This window comes from Filicampus tigris, chromosome 14 (genome assembly GCF_054856515.1).
Source record: "Filicampus tigris isolate MCC_2025a chromosome 14, RoL_Ftig_1.0, whole genome shotgun sequence".
Taxonomy (NCBI): Eukaryota; Metazoa; Chordata; class Actinopteri; order Syngnathiformes; family Syngnathidae; genus Filicampus; species Filicampus tigris.
The window spans coordinates 1,113,508-1,139,118 of NC_141230.1; the positions used below are offsets into that span (position 1 = coordinate 1,113,508).

Here is a 25,611-nt window from a genome sequence, read left to right on the forward strand (position 1 = left end):
GCTTTTTCAAAATGGCTAGAAATATTCCCTATACCAAACATTTAGACGCGTTGACGGTGGCAAAAGCACTTTGCAGGGATATCATCCCCAGATATGGCATTTCTAAAAAACGTACAATGATGGTGGTACCCGTTTTGTTGACCAAATTGTGGAGAAAATAGGAGTGATGGTTCACATTGATCTGAGAATCTTGGTGCTTACCACCCTCAAAGTGCTGGATTGGTGGAAATAATTAATGGGACAGCAGAAAATAGACAGAGATAATGCATAAATATAACGGGAAGTACTTTTCATAATAAGATAACGCTTAGACAATGTGTACACGTGAAAGACATGGCAAGTACTTTTCATGATGGAATAGCGCTTAGACAACATGTACACAAACAAGGTAGCAAGAGAAGGTTACATTTTTCTCAAACAGTAATGAGACAAAACACACACACACACGGAAGGAACATCTGTTGGCATTTATGGCGTACTTTCAGTAGACCAAATACCAGATGATAACACGCCGAGCATGTGACTTGTATAAACCGTAATTCAGTCAGTCAGTTTCCACCTTAACACACAAAAGTTAGTGAACCTGAAGTATGAAAACAATGAAGCGAAAATGAGAAAGGATGGGTATGAGGACGTAGACTTTTGGAGAGTGTTGGCGCAGAAGCGTGAGAAAGGGCCAAGTAAGTTGGACAAGGTGTTGTTTCATAGAAAATAGGACGATGAGACGGGAGCCGGTGGCAGTGAGGAGGCAGGTTGGGGGTGACATGGAACTGGCAGAAAAAATCAACAAAATGTAGAATTAACTTAAAGGATTTGCCATTAGGGACGGGATTCACGCTATTTGTCGATGGGTCATATAAAAAGGATGTTTTTGGGAAAAAACGACTGGCTACTCTGTTGTTACGAAAGATGAAATTCTAAAAGCAGAATCACTGCCGTCGCATTCTGCTCAAGCTGCTGAATTAGTTGCACTAACAGAGGCATGTAAATTATGCCAGAATAAAGATGTTACAATTTACACTGATAGCCAATACGCATTTGCAACAGTACACATCTTTGCACAATACTGGCGCAATAGAGGCATGATTACATCGACGGGAAGAGCAGTGACACATGCTCAATTACTCCAACATTTGTTAGATGCCGTACAGTTACCACGCAACATTGCAATATGTAAGTGTGCCGCACATAAATCAGGGACAGACAGTGTGTCATTGGGGAATGCTTTCGCAGACAAAACAGCTAGAGAAGCGGCTTTAAAGCCCTTCGCGGGGTTATCAGACCATATTCCTGACACACAAAAATTGAATACCCAAACCTTGATAGATATGCAACAGCAGAGTCCACAGACAGAGCAAAAACTCTGGGCTGATAAGGGGTAACCTTGCAGGAAAATATTTATGTCAGCACAGAGGGAAAACCCAAAAATTTGTTCAGGTGGGCAGCAATATTAAGCCATGGGGTGTCTCATGTTTCGACTCGGGGAACGGTGGCTCTTGTCAACAGACATTACACGACTTATGAGTTTAACCTCTTCTAAAAAAAACAATTTTTGTAGGGCTTGTTTGACCTGAGCCAGGCACAATTCACAAGGTAACTTGCGTCCAATGCGGGGTCAGTTTCCTCCGGCAACCTATCCTTTTCAGAGAATTCATATGGACTTTATTGAATTTAGTGAAAGACATTATATCGTGATATGGTATTCTGCAGACAATTTATAGTGACAATGGGACACATTTTGTTAACAGAGTTATTGTCAAAATAGGTCTGTTATTTCATATTGACTTAAAGCGTCATTGTTCCTATCATCCATAGAGTGCTGGTCTGGTGGAAAGGATGAATGGGACTGTGAAGAATAGGTTGAAAAAATGCATGGAGGAAACGGGTAGACCTTGGACGCAATGCGTTGATCTTGTTAAGCTGTATATCAATATTACTAGTATAACTGGGCCTACTCCATTTGAAGTACTTTTCAGTAGGCCCTACAAACTACCGTTATTCACTAAACACTGGGAATTGGATGATGAGGCGAATTTGGCTGATTACATGAGAGAGGCTTTAGAGAAACGTGATGAACTTAAATTACCTGAGAACGATTGTGTTTCCCAACAGACACAACAACTGGTGAAGCCAGGAGATTGGGTCCTGGTCCGGAGCATTAAGAGAAAACACTGGCACTCTCCCACGTGGGAGGGCCTATATCAAGTGTTGCTGACAACTCCGACTGCTGTGAAGCTTGCAGAGAGGAGCACGTGGATACACATCACGTAAGAAGGTCATTTCTGCTGATTTCTCCTCCGGGGAAGGTGAGCAAAAGTCTGGCAAGAAGGTGGGATACTCACCCCGAGGTCTCCCCTGTGCGGCAGCCATCTTGGGCAGGGACATAAGCTAGACTGGGGATACTCACCCCAAGAACTCCCTGGTGCGGCGGCCACCTTGGTCATTCGCTAGACGGGGGATACTCGCATCAAAGTCTCCCCAGTGCGGCAGCCTTCTTGGGAAGGGACATTAGCTATACTGGGGATACTAACCCAGAGGTCTCCCCGGTGCGGCGGCCATCTTGGGCAGGGACATTAGCTAGACTGGGGATACTCACCCCAAGAATTCCCTGGTGCGGCGGCCACTTTGGCCATTAGCTAGACTGGGGATATTCACCCCGAGGTCTTCACAGTGTGGCGGCCATCTTGGGAAGGGACATTAACTAGATTCGGGATACTCACCCCGAGGTCTCCCTAGTGCGGCGGCCATCTGGGGATACTCCCAATGAGGTCTGCGCGGTGCGGCGGCCAACTTGGGAAGGGACATTAGCTAGACTGGGGATACTCATCCCGAGGTCTTCCCGGTGTGGCAGCCATCTTGGGCAGGAAATTTAGCTCGAGTGGGTATACTAACTCTCCCCAGTGCAGCGAGCATCTTGGACAGGGACATCAGCAAGACTGGGGATACTCACCCCGAGGTCTCCCCGGTGCGGCGGCCATCTTGGGAAGGGACATTAGCTAAACTAGGGATACTCACCCCGAGGTCCCCCGGTGCGGCGGCCGTCTTGGACAGGGAAATTAGCTAGACTGGGGATACTCACCCAGAGGTCTCCACAATGCGGCGTCCATCTTAGACAGGGATATTAGCTAGACTGGAGATACTCACCACAAGGTCTTCCCAGTGCAGCAGCCATCTTGGGCAGGGACATAAGCTAGACTGGGGATACTCACCCCAAGAACTCCCTGGTGCGGCGGCCACCTTGGTCATTCGCTAGACGGAGGATACTCGCACCAAAGTCTCCCCGGTGCGGCAGCCATCTTGGGAAGGGTAATTAGCTAGACTGGAAATACTCACCCCGAGATCTCCCCGGTGCGGCGGCCATCTTGGGCAGGGACATTAGCTAGACTGGGGATACTCACCCCGAGGTCTCCTCAGTGCGGCGGCCATCTTGGGCAGGGACATTAGCTAGACTGGGGATACTCACCCCAAGAATTTCCTGGTGCGGCGGCCACCTTGGTCATTCGCTAAACGGGGGATACTCTCATCAAAGTCTCCCCAGTGCGTCGGCCTTCTTGGGAAGGGACATTAGCTATACTGGGGATACTAACCCAGAGGTCTCCCAGGTGCGGCGGCCATCTTGGGCAGGGACATTAGCTAGACTGGGGATACTCACCCCAAGAACTCCCTGGTGCGGCGGCCACCTTGGCCATTAGCTAGACTGGGGATATTCACCCCGAGGTCTTCACAGTGTGGCGGCCATCTTGGGAAGGGACATTAGCTAGATTCGGGATACTCACCCCTGGGTCTCGCCAGTGCGGCGGCCTTCTTGGACAGGGACATTAGCTAGCCTGGGGATAGTCACCCCGAGGTCTCCCCAGTGCGGAGGCAATCTTGGAGAGGGACATTAGCTAGACTGGGGATGCTAGCCCCGAGTTCTCCCCGGTGCGGCAGCCATCTTGTACAGGGACATTAGCTAGACTGGGGATATTCACCCGGAGGTCTCCACAATGCGGCGGCCATCTTGGACAGGGACATTAGCTGGACTGGGGATACTAACCCCAAGTTCTCTCTGGTGCGGCGGACATCTTGTACAGGGACATTAGCTAGACTGGGGATATTCACCCGGAGGTCTCCACAATGCGGCGGCCATCTTGGACAGGGACATTAGCTAGACAGGGGATACTCACCGAGCTGTCCCTGGTGCGGCGGCCATCTTGGACAGGGACATTAGCTAGACTGGGCATACTCACCCCGAGGTCTCCCCAGTGCGGCGGCCATTTTGGGCAGGGACATTAGCTAGACTGGGGATACTCACCCCGAGGTCTCCCTGGTGTGGCGGCCAATCTGTGACAGGGACATTAGCTAGACTGGGGATACTCACCCCAAGTTCTCCCTGGGTTGGCGGCCATCTTCGACATGGAATTCAGCTAGACTGGGGATACTCACCCCGACGTCTCCCGAGTGCGTCGGCCATTTTGGTCAGGGACATTAGCTAGACTGGGGATACTAACCCCAAGGTCTCCACGGAGTGGCGGCCAATCTGTGACAGGGATATTAGCTAGACTGGGGATACTCACCCCGAGGTCTCCCCAGAGCGGCGGCCATTTTGGGAAGGAACACTACCTAGACTGGGAATACTCACCCCGACGTCTTCCAAATGCAGCGGCCATCTTGGGCAGGGACATTAGCTAGACTGGGCATACTCACCCTGAGGTCTCCCCAGTGCGGCGGCCATCTTGGACAGAGACATTAGCTAGACTGGGGTTACTCACCCCGAGGTCTCTACAGTGAGGCGGCCATCTTGTACAGGGACATTAGCTAGACTGGGGATATTCATCCCAAGGTCTCCCCGGTGTGTCGGCCAATCTGTGACAGGGACATTAGCTAGACTGGGGATACTCACCCCGAGTTCTCCCTAGTGCGGCGGCCATCTTGGACAGGGACATTAGCTAGACTGGGGATATTCATCCCAAGGTCTCCCTGGTGTGGCGGCCAATCTGTGACAGGGACATTAGCTAGACTGTGGATACTCACCCCAAGTTCTCCCTGGGTTGGCGGCCATCTTCTACATGGAATTCAGCTAGACTGGTGATACTCACCCCGACGTCTCCCGAGTGCATCTGCCATTTTGGTCAGGGACATAAGCTAGACTGGGGATACCAACCCCAAGTTCTCCCTGGTGTGGCGGCCATCTTGGACAGGGAATTCACATAGACTGGGGATACTCACCCGACGTCTCCCCAGTGCGGTGGCCATTTTGGACAGTGACATTAGCTAGACTGGGGATATTCACCCGGAGGTCTCCCCAGTGCGGTGGCCATTTTGAGAAGGAACACTAGCTAGCCTGGGAATACTCACCCCGAAGTCTCCACAATGCGGGGGACATCTTGGGCAGGGACATTAGCTAGACTGGGGATACTCACCCGCAGGTCTCCACAATGCGGCGGCCATTATGGACAGGGACATTAGCTAGAATGGGGATACTCACTCTGAGGTCTCCCCGGTGCTGCGGTCAATCTGTGACAGGTACATTAGCTGGACTGAAGATAGTAACCCCGAGTTCTCCGTGGTGTGGCGGCCATCTTGGACAGGGAATTCAGAAAGACTGGGGATACTCACCCCGACATCTCACCAGTGCGGCTGCCATCTTGGACAGGGAATTCAGCTAGACTGGGGATACTCACCCCAAGCTCTCCCCACAGTGGCGGCCATTTTGGGAAGGAACACTAGCTAGACTGGGAATACTCACCCCGAAGTCTCCACAATGCGGCGGAGATCTTGGGCAGGGACATTAGCTAGACTGGGAATACTCACCACGAGTTCTCCACAGTGCGGCGGCCATCTTGGCAGGGACATTAGCTAGACTGGAATATTCAGCCCAAGGTCTCCCCGGTGCGGCGGCCAATCTGTGACAGGGACATTAGCTAGACTGGGGATACTAACCCCGAGTTCCCTCTGGTGTGGCGGCCATCTTGGACAGGAAATTCAGCTAAACTGGGGATACTCACCCCGAGGTCTCCCCAGTGCGGCGGCCATAATTTGAAGGAACATTAGCAAGACTGGGGATTATCACCCCGAGGTCTCCCCAGTGCGGCAGTAATCTTGGGCAGGGACATTAGCTAGACAGGGGATACTCACCGAGCTGTCCCTGGTGCGGCGGCCATCTTGGACAGGGACATTAGCTAGACTGGGCATACTCACCCCGAGGTCTCCCCAGTGCGGCGGCCATTTTGGGCAGGGACATTAGCTAGACTGGGGATACTCACCCCGAGGTCTCCCTGGTGTGGCGGCCAATCTGTGACAGGGACATTAGCTAGACTGGGGATACTCACCCCAAGTTCTCCCTGGGGTTGTGGCCATCTTCGATATGGAATTCAGCTAGACTGGGGATACTCACCCCGACGTCTCCCGAGTGCGTCCGCCATTTTGGTCAGGGACATTAGCTAGACTGGGGATACTATCCCCAAGTTCTCCCTGGTGTAGCGACAATCTTGGACAGGGAATTCAGATAGACTGGGGATACTCACCCCGACGTCTCACCAGTGGTGCTGCCATCTTGGACAGGGATATTAGCCAGACTGGGGATATTCACCCCAAGGTCTCCCCGGTGTGGCGGCCAATCTGTGACGGGGACATTAGCTAGACTGGGGATACTCACCCCGAGTTCTTCCCAGTGCGGCGGCCATCTTGGACAGGGACATTAGCTAGACTGGGGATACTCACCCAGAGGTCTCCCTGGTGCGGCGGCCATCTTGGGAAGGGACATTAGCTAAACTAGGGATACTCACCCCGAGGCCTCCCCGGTGCGGCGGCCGTCTTGGGCAGGGACATTAGCTAGACAGGGGATACTCACCCCGAGGTCTCCCCAGTGCGGCGATCATCTTGGGCAGGAACATAAGCTTGACTGGGGATACTCAACCCGAGGTTTCCCCAGTGCGGCAGCCATCTGGGGATACTCACCCCGAGGTCTCCGCGGTGCGGCGGCCAATTTGGGAAGGGACATTAGCTAGACTGGGGATACTCACCCTGAGGTCTCCCCGTTGCGGCCATCTTGGGCAGGGAATTTAGCTAGAGAGGGGATACTAACCTCGAGGTCTCCCCGGTGCGGCGAGAATCTTGGACAGGGACATTAGCAAGACTGGGGATACTCACCCCAAGCTCTCCCCAGTGCGGCGGCCATCTTGGACAGGGACATTAGCTAGACTGGGGATACTCACTCTAAGGTCTTCCCAGTGCAGCTGCCATCTTGGGCAGGGACATTAGCTAGACTGGGAATACTCACCCCGAGCTCTCCACAGTGCGGCGGCCATCTTGGACAGGGACATTAGCTAGACTGGAATATTCAGCCCAAGGTCTCCCTGGTGCGGCGGCCAATCTGTGACAGGGACATTAGCAAGACTGGGGATACTCACCCTGAGGTCTCCCCGGTGCGACGGCCATCTTGGGAAGGGTAATTAGCGAGACTGGGGATACTAACCCCGAGTTCTCCCTGGTTTGGCATCCATTTTGGACAGAGAATTCAGCTAGACTGGGGATTCTCACCCCGACGTCTCACCAGTGCGGCTGCAATCTTGGACAGGGACATTAGCTAGACAGAGGATACCCACCCCGAGGTCTCCTCAGTGCGGAGGCCATCTTGGGAAGGGACATTAGCTAGACTGCAGAATACTCATCCCGACGTCTCCCCAGTGCGGGGGCCATCCGGGGATTCTCACCCAGAGGTCTCCCCGATGCGGCAGCCATCTTGGGCAGGGACATTAGCTAGACTGGGAATACTCACCCCGAGCTCTCCACAGTGCGGCGGCCATCTTGGACAGTGACATTAGCTAGACTGGGGATACTCACCCCAAGCTCTCCCCAGTGCGGCGGCCATCTTGGACAGGGACATTAGCTAGACTGGGGATACTCACTCTAAGGTCTTCCCAGTGCAGCTGCCATCTTGGGCAGGGACATTAGTTAGACTGGGAATACTCACCCCGAGCTCTCCACAGTGCGGCGGCCATCTTGGACAGGGACATTAGCTAGACTGGAATATTCAGCCCAAGGTCTCCCTGGTGCGGCGGCCAATCTGTGACAGGGACATTAGCTAGACTGGGGATACTAACCCTGAGTTCTCCGTGGTGTGGCGTTCATCTTGGACAGGGAATTCAGCTAGACTGGGGATACTCACCCCGAAGTCTCCACAATGCGGCGAACATCTTGGGCAGGGACGTTAGCTAGACTGGGGATACTCACCCGCAGGTCTCCAAAATGCGGCGGCCATCTTGGACAGGGACATTAGCTAGAATGGGGATACTCACTCTGAGGTCTCCCCGGTGCTGCGGTCTATCTGTGACAGGGACATTAGCTAGACTGGGGATACTAACCCCGAGTTCTCCGTGGTGTGGCGGCCATCTTGGACAGGGAATTCAGCTAGACTGGGGATACTCACCCCGACGTCTCACCAGTGCGGCTGCCATCTTGGACAGGGACATAAGCTAGACTGGGGATACTCACCCCAAGCTCTCCCCAGTGCGGCGGCCATCTTGGACAGGGACATTAGCTAGACTGGGGATACTCTCTCTGAGGTCTTCCCAGTGCAGCTGCCATCTTGGGCAGGGACATTAGCTAGACTGGGAATACTCACCCCGAGCTCTACACAGTGCGGCGGCCATCTTGGACAGGGACATTAGCTAGACTGGGGATATTCACCCCAAGGTCTCCCTGGTGCGGCGGCCAATCTGTGACAGGGACATTAGCTAGACTGGGGATACTAACCCTGAGTTCTCCGTGGTGTGGCGTTCATCTTGGACAGGGAATTCAGCTAGACTGGGGATACTCAACCCGAGGTCTCCCCAGAGTGGCGGCCATTTTGGGAAGGAACACTAGCAAGACTGGGAATACTCACCCCGAAGTCTCCACAATGCGGCGGACATCTTGGGCAGGGACATTAGCTAGACTGGGGATACTCACTCTGAGGTCTTCCCAGTGCAGCTGCCATCTTGGGCAGGGACATTAGCTAGACTGGGAATACTCACCCTGAGTTCTCCACAGTGCAGCGGCCATCTTGGACAGGGACATTAGCTAGACTGGAATATTCAGCCCAAGGTCTCCCCGGTGCGGCGGCCAATCTGTGACAGGGACATTAGCTAGACTGGGGATACTAACCCCGAGTACTCTCTGGTGTGGCGGCCATCTTGGACAGGGAATTCAGCTAGACTGGGGATACTCACCCCGACGTCTCACCAATGCGGCTGCCATCTTGGACAGGGACATTAGCTAAACTGGGGATACTCACCCCGAGTTCTCCCCAGTGCGGCGGCCATAATTGGAAGGAACATTAGCTAGACTGGTCCACTGATAGTGTAGTGGTAAACACGCCTGAGTTGTGTGCGGGCAGCGTGGGATCGATTCCCGCTCAGTGACAGTGTCTATGTGTGCCCTGCGACTGGCTGGCGACCAGTTCGGGGTGTAGTCTGCCTTCGCCCATTGACGGCTGGGATAGGCTCTGGCAACTCCCCGCGACCCTATATAGGACAAGCGCTTTGGAAGATGACATGACATTAGCTAGACTGGGGATTATCACCCCGAGGTCTCCCCAGTGTGGCGGCAATCTTGGGCAGGGACATTAGCTAGACTGGGGATTATCACCCCGAAGTCTCCCCAGTGTGGCGGCAATCTTGGGCAGGGACATTAGCTAGACTGGGGATACTCACCCGGAGGTCTCCACAATGCGGCGGCCATCTTGGACAGGGACATTAGCTAGACTTGGGATACTCACCCCGACGTCTTCCCAGTGCAGCGGCCATCTTGGGCAGGGACATTAGCTAGACTGTGCATACTCACCCCGAGGTCTCCCCAGTGCGGCGGCCATCTTGGGCAGGGACATTAGCTAGACTGGGGATACTCACCCCGAGGTCTCTACAGTGCGGCGGACATCTTGTGCAGGGACATTAGCTAGACTGGGGATATTCACCCCAAGGTCTCCCTGGTGTAGCAGCCAATCTGTGACAGGGACATTAGCTAGACTGGGGATACTCACCCCAAGTTCTCCCTGGGGTGGCGGCCATCTTCGACACGGAATTCAGCTAGACTGGGGATACTTACCCCGACGTCTCCCGAGTGCGTCGGCCATTTTGGTCAGGGAAATTAGCTAGACTGGGGATACTAACCCCGGCACGGTGGTCGACTGGTTAGCACGTCCGCCTCACAGTTCAGAGGTCGTGGGTTCGATCCCGGCTCCGGCCTCCCTGTGTGGAGTTTGCATGTTCTCCCCGTGCCTGCGTGGGTTTTCTCCGGGCACTCCGGTTTCCTCCCACATTCCAAAAACATGCATGGTAAGTTGATTGGATACTCTAAATTGCCCATAGGTGTGATTGTGAGTGCGGATGTTTGTCTCTGTGTGCCCTGCGATTGGCTGGCAACCAGTTCAGGGTGTCCCCCGCCTACTGCCCAAAAAGACAGCTGGGATAGGCTCCAGCACGCCCCGCGACCCTTGTGAGGAGAAGCGGTACAGATAATGGATGGATGGATGGGAAACTAACCCCAAGTTCTCCCTGGTGTGGCGGCCATCTTGGACAGGGAATTCGGATAGACTGGGGATACTCACCCCGACGTCTCACCAGTGCGGCTGCCATCTTGGACAGGGACATTAGCTAGAAAGGGGATACCCACCCCGAGGTCTCCTCAGTGCGGAGGCCATCTTGGGAAGGGACATTAGCTAGACTTGGGATACTCACCCCGACGTCTTCCCAGTGCAGCGGCCATCTTGGGCAGGGACATTAGCTAGACTGTGCATACTCACCCCGAGGTCTCCCCAGTGCGGCGGCCATCTTGGGCAGGGACATTAGCTAGACTGGGGATACTCACCCCGAGGTCTCTACAGTGCGGCGGACATCTTGTGCAGGGACATTAGCTAGACTGGGGATATTCACCCCAAGGTCTCCCTGGTGTGGCAGCCAATCTGTGACAGGGACATTAGCTAGACTGGGGATACTCACCCCAAGTTCTCCCTGGGGTGGCGGCCATCTTCGACACGGAATTCAGCTAGACTGGGAATACTTACCCCGACGTCTCCCGAGTGCGTCGGCCATTTTGGTCAGGGAAATTAGCTAGACTGGGGATACTAACTCCGGCACGGTGGTCGACTGGTTAGCACGTCCGCCTCACAGTTCAGAGGTCGTGGGTTCGATCCCGGCTCCGGCCTCCCTGTGTGGAGTTTGCATGTTCTCCCCGTGCCTGCGTGGGTTTTCTCCGGGCACTCCGGTTTCCTCCCACATTCCAAAAACATGCATGGTAAGTTGATTGGATACTCTAAATTGCCCATAGGTGTGATTGTGAGTGCGGATGTTTGTCTCTGTGTGCCCTGCGATTGGCTGGCAACCAGTTCAGGGTGTCCCCCGCCTACTGCCCAAAAAGACAGCTGGGATAGGCTCCAGCACGCCCCGCGACCCTTGTGAGGAGAAGCGGTACAGATAATGGATGGATGGATGGGATACTAACCCCAAGTTCTCCCTGGTGTGGCGGCCATCTTGGACAGGGAATTCGGATAGACTGGGGATACTCACCCCGACGTCTCACCAGTGCGGCTGCCATCTTGGACAGGGACATTAGCTAGACTGGGGATATTCACCCCAAGGTCTCCCCGGTGTGGCGGCCAATCTGTGACAGGGACATTAGCTAGACTGGGGATACTCACCCCGAGGTCTCCCCAGAGCGGCGGCCATTTTGGGAAGGAACACTAGCTAGACTGGGAATACTCACCCCGACGTCTTCCCAGTGCAGCGGCCATCTTGGGCAGGGACATTAGCTAGACTGGGCATACTCACCCCGAGGCCTCCCCAGTGCGGCGGCCATCTTGGACAGGGACATTAGCTAGACTGGGGATACTCACCCCGAGGTCTCTACAGTGCGGCGGCCATCTTGTACAGGGACATTAGCTAGACTGGGGATATTCACCCCAAGGTCTCCCCATTGTGGCGGCCAATCTGTGACAGGGACATTAGCTAGACTGGGGATACTCACCCCGAGTTCTCCCTGATGTGGCGGCCATCTTGGACATGGAATTCAGCTAGACTGGGGATACTCACCACGAGCTCTCCCCAGTGCGGCGGCCATCTTGGACAGGGACATTAGCTAGACTTGGGATACTCACCCCGAGGTCCCCCCAGTGCGGCGGCCATTTTGGGAAGGAACACTAGCTATACTGGGAATACTCACCCGGAGGTCTCCACAATGCGGCGGCCATCTTGGACAGGGTAATTAGCTAAACTGGGGATACTCACCCTGAGGTCTACCCACTGTTGCGGCCATCTTGGGGGAGGACCCAAAATACACAGGAAGTGACCCATATGACCCAGAATAGGACCGGAATTGACCTAAATGACCTGGAAATTGACCGGAAGTGACTCAAATGACCCGGAAATGGACCGGAAGTGACCAAAATGCCCCGGAAATCGACCAGACATGACACAAATCACCCATAAATGAACGGGATGTGACCCAAATGACCCGGAAATGGACCGGAAGTGACCCAAATGACCCAGAAATTAACCAGAAGTCTTTTTCTCCCTTCTGATTTTTTATGTCCTCCTCATTCCAGGCTATTCTCTACAATTTGAGGTCATTCAACTTCATTCAGTATCATTTCAACGCATACCAGTTTTTCATAGAGGTCATTCAACTTCATTCAGTATCATTCAACTTCATTCAGTATCATTCATCTCCATTCAACTTCATTCCACTTTATTCAACTTCATTCATTATCAGTCAACTTTATTCAGTATAATTCAACTTTAGTCCACTCTATTCCACTTCATTCAACTTCATTCAGCTTTATTCAACTTCATTCCACTGTATGCAACTTCATTCAGTATCATTCAACTTCATTCAGTATCATTCAACTCCATTCAACTTCATTCCACTTTATTCAACCTCATTCATCATCAGTCAACTTTATTCAGTATAATTCAACTTTAGTCCACTTTATTCAACTTCATTCAACTTCATTCCAACCCATTCCGCAGTTTTTTTTCAGTCTTCACACGCAATTTCTCCAGAAATTGCATTCTCTAGCTAGGGCCCGAGCAGCGACCGCTGCAAGGTCTCTATTGTTTTTGTAGAAATTATTATTATGATTATTATTATTATTATTATTATTAGGGCCCGAGTAGCGAAAGCTGCAAGGACCCTATTTTTTTTTTAGAAATTATTAGGGCCTGAGCAGCAAAAGCTGCAGGACCCTATTGTTTTTGTAGAAATTATTATTATAATTAGGGCCCGAGCAGCGACTGCTGCAAGGACCCTATTGTTTTTGTAGAAATTATTATTATTATTATTTGTTATTTTTTTGACCAAATGATTGCATTTTTGCACCCCTAAACATGCACGAAAACTCACCAAACTTTGCAGTCTCATCGGGCCTGGCAAAAAATTTGATATTTTATGACTTAAAATAAATGGCTCTGTTGCGCCTGTGAGGTCCAAATGTGGGTAGACCTCGTGTGGCCGGTCATCAGATGTAAAAAGAAATTCAGGCAGAGACAATGTACAATTTTATACCACTGCAGCGGGGGGAGAGAGAAGGGAGGAACACAGAGTGCGTGTGTTCTCGGCTCCACTGTTGCTCTTTCCCCACCCTCTCCCAGCCGCGGCTGGCTTTTATCTAGTACCTGTACGCGTCATAGGTGGGAGGGCCTTAGACTGATACAGCAAAAGATGTATAGACAGTGAATAATGAAGAATGTTTCTGAGAAATGCACAAAATGTATATAGAACATTCTTAAGCAACTTCACACGCCACCTAGAGTAGGAAAACAAAACAGAATTCCAGCCTGTTTGACCTATTCCTACGAAAATTGGCAGGCACGTGTAGCACCCCGAGACCATTACAGCCATCGTCGAAAGTGTACAGGAAGTGAGCCATGAATTTTTGAATGTCCAATTTTGGACCACTTTTGCACGTGTACAGGGTGCATACATTTGCACCGATGTCCCGGAGGATTATTCCTTCATATAACTTCAAACTTCGGATATATCATCTTAAGACCTGGGGCAAACACTTTTTTTGTTGTAGAACTATATGACGGGAGAGGGCCATCAAATTTGGCAAAAATTGTCATTTTTTACATTTTTATTTACTGCACAGAACCCGTTGAACGAATCCGACTGAAAATTTGTCAGAAAGGCCTCAAGACATTGATCTTGCTCTACACCTAATATTGTGACTTTTTTGGTGAAGGGCGTAGCCTTGACAGTGCTGTAAAATCATTATTCATTATTCATCGTGACAATAAATACAGTTTGAACTTGACTCAGATCATCCAAATGTCTCGAAATTTTTCATATTTGATGATAGCCAAGAGCTGAAGACATCTACAAACTTATTTTACACCGTAGTGGTAGCGCCACCTACTGGCTGAAGGAAATACATGTTTTTTCTTTGATCTTTTTCTCCTCGCTGCTTAACCAGGTCGACCTCAGAATTGCTCGGAAGACTCTGTCGACCTTCCTGATGTTAAAATACGATATTTGTGATTTTTGGTGAAAAGCTGTTGCCATGGCAACACGCAGTTTGCCAAAAAAACAATGCTCATTTTGAGGGTCTGAACATGATCGCGATCTCATACATGATTTTACAAATCATCAATATTTTTTCATTTTTTTGTGCAATTTGTAATAAAGAAAGGCTCACTAGCGCTCCCTAGAAATTTTTAAAAATCCAGCCCTGGTTGTACTTTCCACCTAGGTCAGATCATCCAAACTTCTCGAAATTTTTCCTATTTGATGATAGCAAAGAGCTGAAAACATCAACAAACTTATTTTTCATCGTAGTGGCAGCGCCACCCAGTGGCTCAAGGAAATACATGTTTTTTTTCTTTGATGTTTTTATCCTAGCAGGTTAACTGGGTCTACATCATCTTTGCACGGAAGAGTGTTTAGGTCTTCCTAATATTAAAATACGCACTTTATTAAGAAATACTTCATCTTAGAAATCTCAAGTTGTTTTGTTATTAGTAATTGTCGGCATTTGATAAATTCATTGAGTTTCGCTGTAGTGCTGGGATATCACACTGTGAGCAGGCATTGAACGCTCCTCGAGCGCTAGTGTTGATAGCGAGAGACGTGGTTTCTTTTATTTTCCTCCTTCGACAAAGCTAGCTATTAGTTTGTTCGTACCAGCAAACTCAGTAGTTGCAGATTTCCCGTGTTTCACCACGTTTGTTGTTGTGTGTAAATGTTAAGAGGTGAGTTTAATAATTTGGGTTCGTGTCAGGTAACTGCTGTACATAATAGCCAAGATATGTTCTCGTGAGTGATGTCACGTTGATGAACACTAGTTAGTTATTTCGGCTAGTATGCTTACTATTCTAGTGATGAAACGTGTGAATGTGTATTATATGTATTGTTTGGCTGTTTAATTGCTTAATACAGTTTAGGCATATTGTTAACAAACGGATATGCATTGGATGATATTGCTAGGTTATTCTTTGTCTGTGTTGTTGTAGACCACAATAAATAGACATGTCAAGTGGAATACGGGCCTGTGTTTTCTGACAGGAGCACCCACATTCATACCTTGCCACTCTAAAATAGAGTCAGCTGGAGACATCATACCAATCATATGATCTCCCCGTTTTACTTCACATTATGTACAGTTCATGCAATCTTGCAGAACGAGTCAACCAGAAAATTGCTTCCAGTTTGGCAGGAGAAACGCAAACGGAAGTGATGTACGAGCTGCCTCGCAAAAGTAGCAGTAATGTACTTTATTTTATTTTCTTTTTGGTAATTCAGAAGATAAAAACACAACAGCCAGGGGGGTGACAAACATAGAAGCAAAGAAATATATTACAGAAACCTAAAAGCGTGACATCATCAGCAGGCACGAAGGACCCAATCCAATCTGGCTATTTTAAAAAATTTCAATGAACATTCTATCAGTCTGGCCCTCAGCTTGTCGCAAATTTTTTTATTTGGCCCATTAGACTTTGACACCCCTGCTGTAGACCTTCCTGATGTTAAAATACGATATTTGTGATTTTTCGTTAAAAGCTGTCGCCATGGCTACGGGCAGTTTGCAAATAAAACTACGCCGATTTTGATGGTCTAAACATGCATGAAATCTGACAAAACTGCATACGCATCAGGCCTGGTGAAATCATCTTTTTTTTTGTTGCACGTCGCAATTCTCAGATCATCCAAACTTCTCGAATTTTTTCATAATAGATTATAGCCAAGGGCTGAAGACATCTACGAACTTATTTTTAAAAATAAGTCCAGTTGTACGATTTACCTATATCTACGAAGATTTGGTGGTATATCTAAGGCCAAGACCTGCAAAAAAGTCTCTTGGAGCCTTGTGCTAAAGCGAACAAGAAGTCTGCCATTTTGCATTTACTTTACAATTTGGCATCACATTGACTTTAAATGCAGCTGTAATGTGATCCACATGATAATATCTTGTCAAAATTTCACACATTTGATGAGAGTCTACACCTGAAGAGACATCTACGAACTAACTTTTCATTGTGGTGGGAGCGCCACCTACTGGCTAAATGAATTACATGTTTTATTCTTTCATGTTTCTCTCCTGGCAGGTTAGCCAGATCTCCTTCATATTTGCTTAGAAGAGTGTTTAGTTCTTCATGATGTTATTATTATTATTATTATTATTATTATTATTATTATTATTATTATTATTATATTGAATGTCCATCCATCCATTATCGATACCGCTTATCCTCACAAGGGTCGCCTATCCCAGCTGTCTTCGGGCAGTAGGCGGGGGACACCCTGAATTGGTTGCCAGCCAATCGCAGGGCACACAGAGACAAACATCCGCACTCACAGTCACACCTAGGGGCAATTTAGAGAGTCCTATCAACTTACCATGCATGTTTTTGAAATGTGGGAGGAAACTGGAGTACCCGGAGAAAACCCACGCAGGCACGGGGAGAACATGCAAACTCCACACAGGAAGGCCGGAGTCGGGATCGAACCCATGACCTCTGAACTGTGAGGCGGACGTGCTAACCAGTCGACCACCATTGAATGTCCAATTTGGCCCATTTTTGCAAATTTACAGGGGCCATACATTTGCACCCTTATCTCAGAGTATTCATCCGGTTGACTTCAAACATCAGATAAATCATCTTAATGCCTGGGGCAACGACTGGAACAAAAATTTTGACTTTTTGATCAACTATATGGCGATGCATCAAAATTTGTGTAAAATATTTCCTTCGCCAAAAATGACAAAATGCTTAATAACTCCCCTACACATGCTCCAAAAAATCTAAAACTTTGTCTGTATATAAATAGTCACACCCTAAAGACATCTATATGATAATATTCTGTTGTACATTTAGCGCCACCTAGTGACGACTACAAATGTCATTTTTTACATTTTAATGCACTGCACGGAGCTCGTTGAACAAATCCAACTAAAAATTTGACAGTAAAGCCTCAAGACTTTGTTCTTGCTGTATGCCGAATATTGTGACTTTTTGGCCTGGCCATGATGGTGCCGCAAATTCTGATTATTCACGGTGACAATAAAAGCTACAGTAACTTGACTGAGATGATCCTTCTCGAAATTCTATATTTTTAATGATAGCCAAGGCCTGAAGACATCTACGAACTTATTTTTCATCGTAGTGGTAGTGCCACTTAGTGGCTGAAAGAAATATGTTTTTTTTTTCGTGAAAAGCTGTTGCCATGGCAGCAGCTCGCCAATAAAACAATGCTGATTTTGAAGGTCTGAACATACACAAAATCTCACCAAACTTTGCACACACATCGGGCCTGGCGAAATCATCAATATTTTATTATTGAGCAATTTCCAAAAAATGGCTCGCCCCCTAGAATTATTTAAAAAATCAGCACTGGTTGTATGTTTCACCAACATCTTCGAAAATTGAAGGCAAGAGAGCTATAGGAAGACTTAAGAGAAGTTTGATAGATGTCGTGAGGGTGGAGAGAAGGATGCAGAAGATCGGTTTATGGATTATGCGCTGCTGTGACCCCTATCCAGACAGCCTCAAAGGAAAAAAAAACAGTACAGTATCTAACACAAATGTACAGTTGAGTTTGAACTTGCGTTTGTGAAGTGTAGACTTTTAGGTTTGATTTGTTTCACAAAAAGTGTTGCATATACGTGCATATATAAGGAATTGCAGTCATATTATACAGAGTAGCTAAATTTTCAGAAACTCAAAAAGTAACTGGACAGTACAATAAAACTCGGCATATAACCAAGGAAAAGCAGGTTGAGATCGGAACACTGGCATTTAAGAATATATGTAGTGTATAGCGTACATATGTGGGCTTCCCTGCTTTTAAAGCTGCCCCTGTGACCTGACCTCGGATAAGTGGAAGAAAATGAATGGATGTCTTGTGATCCATATTCGCACATCTTTATCATGTCCTTGTGACTCATAATACCTTATGATTGAGGCGGTGAGTTGTACACAGTCTTTATCTCTGGTTTGAGTCGTTTCATGCACTGACCTCCATCTGTTGCCGGATCCAGTGAAGTGACTGTGTGATCCTGGTGTACACGCCTGGCTTGTTCCTTATAGCACAGCCAATGCCCCAGCTCGTTGTCCCAACCAGTTTCCAAAGAGATGAGTCCTCACAAGCAAGAGGACCCCCACTGTCCCCCTGCAAAAATACTTGCAGGTATTCTATTGTACAAGTATTATAGAATATGAACCATTATAGGAATCAAATGTTTGTTCGGTCGTCCCTCAGTCTTGTAAACATGGTAAAATACACAAGAACGCATAAACTAATGAATGGATCTTTATTTGTTATAACTATTGAGTACAGGTTTAGTGTGTTTTGTCATTCAATAATACAAAATGTATTTTTAATTTTTAGTGCATAGAAATGTTATTTTTTACGTCTTAAAATAGAACACTTCCACATAGGCTACGGTGCATTAGGAAAGTAATCGCTACAATCTTTTTCCCCAAATTTTGTGCTGTTACAATGGTTTTCCAAAGTGGATTAAAATATTTTTTTCCTCAAAACTCTATACAAATCGCTCCATAATGTGTGATCTTCACACACTGCTTATCCTGCACAGGGTCATGGGGAGGTGCTGGAGCCTATCCCAGCTGACTTCGGGCCAAAGGCAGACTACACCCTGCACTAGTCACCAACAAGTCGCAGGGCACACACAGACATCATCACTGACCGGGAACCGATCCCACGCTGCCCGCACACAAGTCAGGCGGGGGCTCCAAGGGCTCCAAGAAGGGTCTGAACTGCTGTTTGGTACATAGGCACAAACAACAGTCAGAACCCGTCCCCTCACCTGAAGAGTGTGGCTACCCTTTTGTGAACCTAAAGGATGCACGGAGCCAGGGTGCATTAAAGTATGCCCAGACGTGCTTGGTGCCCTTCACCGTGGGCAACTCCAGAGTGGAATATAATCCAACTTCTCTCAAGAGGACTGCTACCAGAGTCCAAGCCATGTGTCAGGTCAGGGGTCGGCATCCTGCAGCTCCGGAGCCGCACGTGGCTCTTTCATCCTTATGTTACGGCTCTGCGTGGCTTGGGAAAATAAGTGTATGATGTTTCTCTCAAAAACGTGTATCATGTCTTATTAAGTCAAAGTTTTGGGCCACTTTCATGTGTGGTCCTAGACTGCATACATATCAGATTTTTTGCAATGCGACCGGAGTCTGAACTGCACTAGGTCGCATATATCCGACATTACTGTTGTCATTCGGATTCCAAAATTGGCAACCTCACAGATTAGCTCAGAGTGACATTCCTTATCCCTAGAGCAAGGGATCGGACTGCCAAGGTCTCTGCCCTTGGCCGGCACCCAGCTTTCTAAGCACCTGACCTCTGGGCCTCCACCACAGGTGGTGAGCTCATGGAAAGTGGGGCACACTTTGCCAGTATCTCTGGTCTGGACAAACATGGTGGTTTGGTGTTTCGTCTTCTACACCACATTTTGGGGACGATGCGGATGTAGCTTGGCCTACGGTGTTTTTATGCTTCTGGAGATTTTGTTCCATTGACATCCATCACAATTCTCTGAGCTCCTTTTTCGATAGCTGCATCCACACCCCTCTCTAGGGCCCCTGTGATCTTTTCCAGATACTCTTTCTGGTCCAAATCTGTATCCCATTTTGCAAACCAAACACCTGCGTAACACACACTTTCAAAGCCGCTGGCAGCGAGGTCAAGCAGTGCGCCAGAGCGCACATCATATCGCGTTACCTTCTTTGATTTTTTTGCGTTTTTTGTTAAACCTGGATGTAGGATATGATAGCGCCAAGTCTTACTTTTCATTAGAACTCATGATTGTTGAAGCATTCCACAATAGCAGCCTTTTACCCTACGTATGTGAACATGGTTGCAACATGATTGCAATGGGATTCAAATGGCACACTTTTGGTTCGCATGGACATCCCCTTAGTAAAACTTGTGTAAAATGCTCATTTTCTGTCGTATTACTGTCAAATTTGAAATTGAATTGGAGGAGCCTTTGAGCTGTAATCCTGTAGTGTTGTTTTAGTCCACCACCTAATACAAAATTTTCCAGGCAGATTTTTGGAAAAGAAAAAAAAATAGGCGGACATAAAATCTGCCTTCTTTTATGTATTCAAACTTCCCTAATTCAGTGCCAGTATCACTTAAAATGATTCTGACGGTTGAGGAGAAAAATTCAAAGTGTTATCTTAAAAAAGAGATCAAAACTATGCTGATACTCTAAATGGTTAAAGTACAGCTTCTGTTTTACTTTGGGTGCACCTTTTTAGGCGTTCAGGTAAAAATACCAGGTGCCCTGCAAGGGGTTTTAAGCAAAGACTAAACTATAAAGTACCGGTATATGAACAAAATACAGCACAATATAAGAAACATTGTCCAATTACCGTTGACAAAATACTGTAAAAACTGTAATACCAATGCAGTACAGTACTTAACTACTGTAAACTGTACTGTATTTTAGTGTTGATTTTTCTCAGACTTCAGTATTTTGAGTTGTTGTGTTGGCTTCATTCTTTGCTGTATGAAAATGTTTGTCTGGAGTTTTGTTGCTAATTGCAAGAAACTGTCCCGTTGATCATCACTGATGTCTGGTGATTCTTGTGCATACAAAAGCATTTTTCATGCCATCCCCATAGCTCTCTTGCTGGACAGTGGCTTTACATCAGGACTTTTCTGGTAGATTTGAGTTTTTCCGACTCCAAGTGTCTCCTGGATGTCTTTTACTTTGTGTCCAGCTTCGCATAATCGGATGCATTTCATTCTCTCTTTCACTGTCATTACCGTTCTTCGTTTGGATGCCATGAACTACAGACGAAAATGTAAATGAATAATTTTAAAATCTTTCGCAATTTCAGTAAAACGCATGCCAAAGAAGTAATTTACTTGTCGCCATTTTGGATCCGATGATGGTGGAGCGGTCAGAGTTTTTCCATAGTACGAGCGGGAGCTGCTTGAGTTTACGCTACTAAACAAACATTGAATTCCTCTTTGCATTAAAGCGTCTTGGAGTATTGATTGATTCCATTGCTGAATAGAGTCTTTTAACTCACACTCGGCGGCTACAAAGTTAGTCCCATTGTTTGAGCGCATAACTTCCACTTGTCCTCTTCTGGACAAGAATCAACGGATTGCATTCACACATGAGCCAGTGTCTAAAGAATGAGCAATTTGATGTGCACCACTCGCGTAGTGAGACAAGTGAAAATAACTCCATATCTTTTCACGCGGCTGCGTCCCTGTTTTACGTCGAACGGGCTGAAATAGTCCACTCCTACGTTTGAGAAGGGGTTTGTCAGGAACTATTCTGTCTGGAGGACGTGTGAGTAATTCAATGAAATTCAAAATCCTGGATAAGAAGATGTGCTACTATGGACGAGTCAGACCGACCTTCGACTAACAACCTTGAAGTTAATGGTAAAACAGAAATTCTGCCATTACAAATAGTCAAAAGCTGTTTGCTTCTGTGACTAGGAGTAAATACTATACACTAAACACTGTCTACTGTGCTACTACTACTGCAAGTGCAGTAAATCTTTATGATGACAGAAATTGAGATACTACTTTATGATGACATAATTGATGACAGAAAAGAGATAACACTACTTCAAAGCATTGGCTCTCACATTTGAGTTTTCTTCTTTCTCGCTCAGTGTAGGTGGTGTCTGTCGCTCCTAATACAGTAAAATGCCCTTTACTTTGTCGAGGAGTTCCTGATACTCAGCGTAACGAGGTGCTGCCCTAGTGTTTTCAGGGTTTTCTATTCTGTATGCAACTCTTGGCTCAGCAGCTAACATCTTAACTATGGGATCCCAATCACGACCTGTACTGATTCGGCACTCCACGTTGTGTTTTTCCATCATTCCGATCCACCATTTCAGCCATTCTCCAGCTTCCCTTCTGGTGTAGTCCACCCGCGGGGGGCTCACTACAGTCGTTAACAAGCCTTTCTTCCCTGTCAGCTCTGTGTAGTGAATGCCTTCTTCTCCGATGGCTTCACCTACTCTTGCCAGTCTGTCTGCCTTTCTGCTGGTTGCCATCTTGCTGCTTAGCAGATTCTTTCTTAGTTGTAGGTTTGAGCTGTCTTTTTCCAAAGCCTCCCATAGCGCTCAGGGTAAGAATGTACTACAGCTCCTGGTTATTCAGCATTACCCTTCGTGCGATGCTTCTGTATCCACAGTACAGTCAACTTGAGTGCCTTAGCCTTCTCTGTAGTTGGTGTAGCTCACTCCTCGTGTTGGCGCTAAAGCCTTTCAGCAAAGTGTCACTTTGGAGCAAGGTGTGGTTCACAGCGAATTGCATGCAACAGGACACAATAGTCCACAAGCAGTTGAAGTTTGTAGAAAACTGTATTCCTTGTAAGAAAGCAACTCCTGGGAATCTGTAATTCACAGAGTACTGCCAGTGCGAGCCGTTAAAAACCGTATCCCACAAAAAGCGTAGTCCTCGGTAAAGTGAAATCCACATAAAATGGTAAAATCCAGAGAAAAATCACAAGTTCCAACTTGAAGTATAGTCCCCAAAATGTATAATCCACAGGGAAATGCAAAACGCCTCTCACAAAAATGGTTTCACCAGTGAAGTGGAAGCATCACTCATCAATTCTTCGGTGAGGTCAACGCACACTTGTTGTTCTGTTACTTTCTTTTGGGCAATTCTTTCTAACTTAAAAGCTGCCCTTCTTGCCACACAATGAATGATGCAGTCCCAAGACACAGTCGCTCCTTTTTATGGCTAGTTCAACAGCTCTTTCAGAATACCATAGAACAATTAACTTCACCATGCTCCAGAGCAGCAGGTCGCGGATCATAACACTCACACTGGAGTGTTTTATTGTGAGCGGCGCTGGTCGCCGTTGCTTTGACACAACACAGTTCTATCCTTTTATGGCAAACTCTATTGTGCTCTAAAAGAAAAAGGTTATTTTCTAGGAAACTCTATTCCTTAAAGAAACTATTTTATGCCAACTCAGGGTCGCCTGACATGACAATTTATCAGTTAGCAGAGTTCGTAAAGTCTTGTGAAGGAAAAATTCTATAAAACTCACATTATGGTTTTTTGGAGCTATGATCGAAATACGAAAAATGTAAGAAAGTCAATCCTAGCCGCACAATGTGCGCCACGTCAGATCTCTTATTGCATGAATATTTTAGAACCTATAATGGTTTACAGGCCCTTAAATGGTCCTGACCGGCTCTCCGTTTAAAGGGTTAAGCTTCCCGTTATCCCCGCTCGCTGTAACACGATGGCGCAGAGAGACAGAAGCTGCTTAAGCTGGTGTCGGGAAAGATATGTTTAGCTTCTCACTGTCCCAATTTTTGGAACTCTGTCCTGCTTACGTCAGCCCTCGGATCTTTGCCGAATAACCAGATCAGAGGCAAGGCGGAAGGTCCGACCACTCCCTTTTTACAGCAGCTTTCCCTGAATGATTTCCTTAATGATCTGGTGCACTTGGTACTCACCTAATAGTTTTAACCACTTTTTTCTCTTCCATCTGCAAACGAGTGAAGGTCCTTCTCCCTTTGCTCCTCATGTGAGACTCCGCAAACTTAAGTGACCACTTTACAGTGGGTGCATACAGAATTGGTAGTGAACACTAGCAAACTTTGTGCATTTCAGAAAGCCCACCAACTTCATTCTAGTCATCCTTACACCCTCGCACGCTCATCTATCGGACATCCTATTTTTCTTTTACTTTCCAATTGTTTTTGATAATCGTTTTTCTTTTTCTTTATTATTTAGGCATGCCATATAGTATTTTCATAAACATAAAAATTGTCCACTCATAACAAATTTTGCTGTTGTAACTGCTTGCGCATGTGGCCCTTTTCCCTGATAAGTTTTTCACTCTGAGTTTAAGTCCATTTGGGAACTTTTGATAACATTTCGGTTTGAAATTTTATACGTTTATTTATTCATCTTATTTAATTTTATTTACTTGTTTCTTTTGGTTCTCATTAACACTCAAGTTTTTTTCTTTTTGTTGTTTGTTTGATTATCCCATTTATTTTATAGTACTTCCAAATTTTTGCTGGTCAACACATTTAGCGTGGCATTTCCCCGCTCATAAACTTGCACCTACCACAACCATTTTTGTCCATTTTTACAATTTTGGACAGTTAATCGTATTCATGATTATTATTTTGGCATAGGGATTTGACAAAGACCCCCATCACAATCATGCGACTCGATTGTGGGGCGAGCATATCTCGTTTGCTTTGCAAGTTTATTTGACTTAATTTACTCATTGTCAGTTTTTCATTTTTGTCATTGGACATTTAATTTTTCTCTCCCAAATGACTTTACACTCATCTCCAACCACCCAACCAGGCCCCAAACACCACTGTGGTGATTTAAAACTTAAATTGTTTCACATTGCTGTTCGGGTCCACCCTGAGTTGTATTATCAAAAGAAGAGTCTCAGTACGCTGTGAATACACAGCATCAATGTTGAACATAGCTCTAACCGCACCACGCTTAACACAAATCTGGTGTACACTTTTGGTTTGAATCCGCACTCAACGCGCCGCCTTGTGGTAACTTTATATCCCACAGCCAAGACCTCAAACAATTGTGACACTTAATTACACCACTTGATAACTTTAATTATTGACTTACGTACAAGTAGTCAATAAATTAATTGCCGTTCTCAAGCAGCTGATTGTCCGAAGGCCTAGCAGCCTTATCAATCTGAGTTGGGCCCCCCGGCCTACTCAACTAAAGTGTGTTTCGTAAATTTAAGCACACTCTGGAAAGCTAGATTAAATGAAATACCCTTTTAATTTAATACAACTTCCAAACCAAACTGTTGACATTTACTTCCAAAACCTCAAACATGCATTTAAATCCAATTTGCATACCACATTAATTTATCAAGACAATATTTGTTTGATAGGTTTGAGTATTCAATGTACCATCAATTAAAATAATTGTACACAATTGTAAAATAATAGTTAACAATAATAATTGTACACATACTTGATGACATTTCCAGTTGCATTTAATTTAAGTTGTGCAGAACAATTTGCCTAAGTTGCCTTGTTTTGCATTTGTGTTCTCGGCTTCTTCCCTCAAAATAACGATACCCTTGGTGTTGTAATTTTAAATTAAATCACTTTTGAAATCTTTTGAGTGACCACAAAGGCA

At 47.0% G+C, this 25,611-nt stretch overlaps 1 protein-coding gene across 1 annotated transcript in view; it reads right to left on the reverse strand.

Annotated features, from left to right (window-relative positions):
- tmprss3a (transmembrane serine protease 3a) overlaps positions 1 to 25,611 on the reverse strand; it is a 256,219-nt gene that overhangs the window by 29,378 nt on the left and 201,230 nt on the right. The window contains exon 13 of the mRNA XM_086052254.1: positions 18,469 to 18,621. Within this exon, the coding sequence (XP_085908380.1) occupies positions 18,469 to 18,621 (153 nt within the window). The remainder of the gene's footprint in view (positions 1 to 18,468; positions 18,622 to 25,611) is intronic.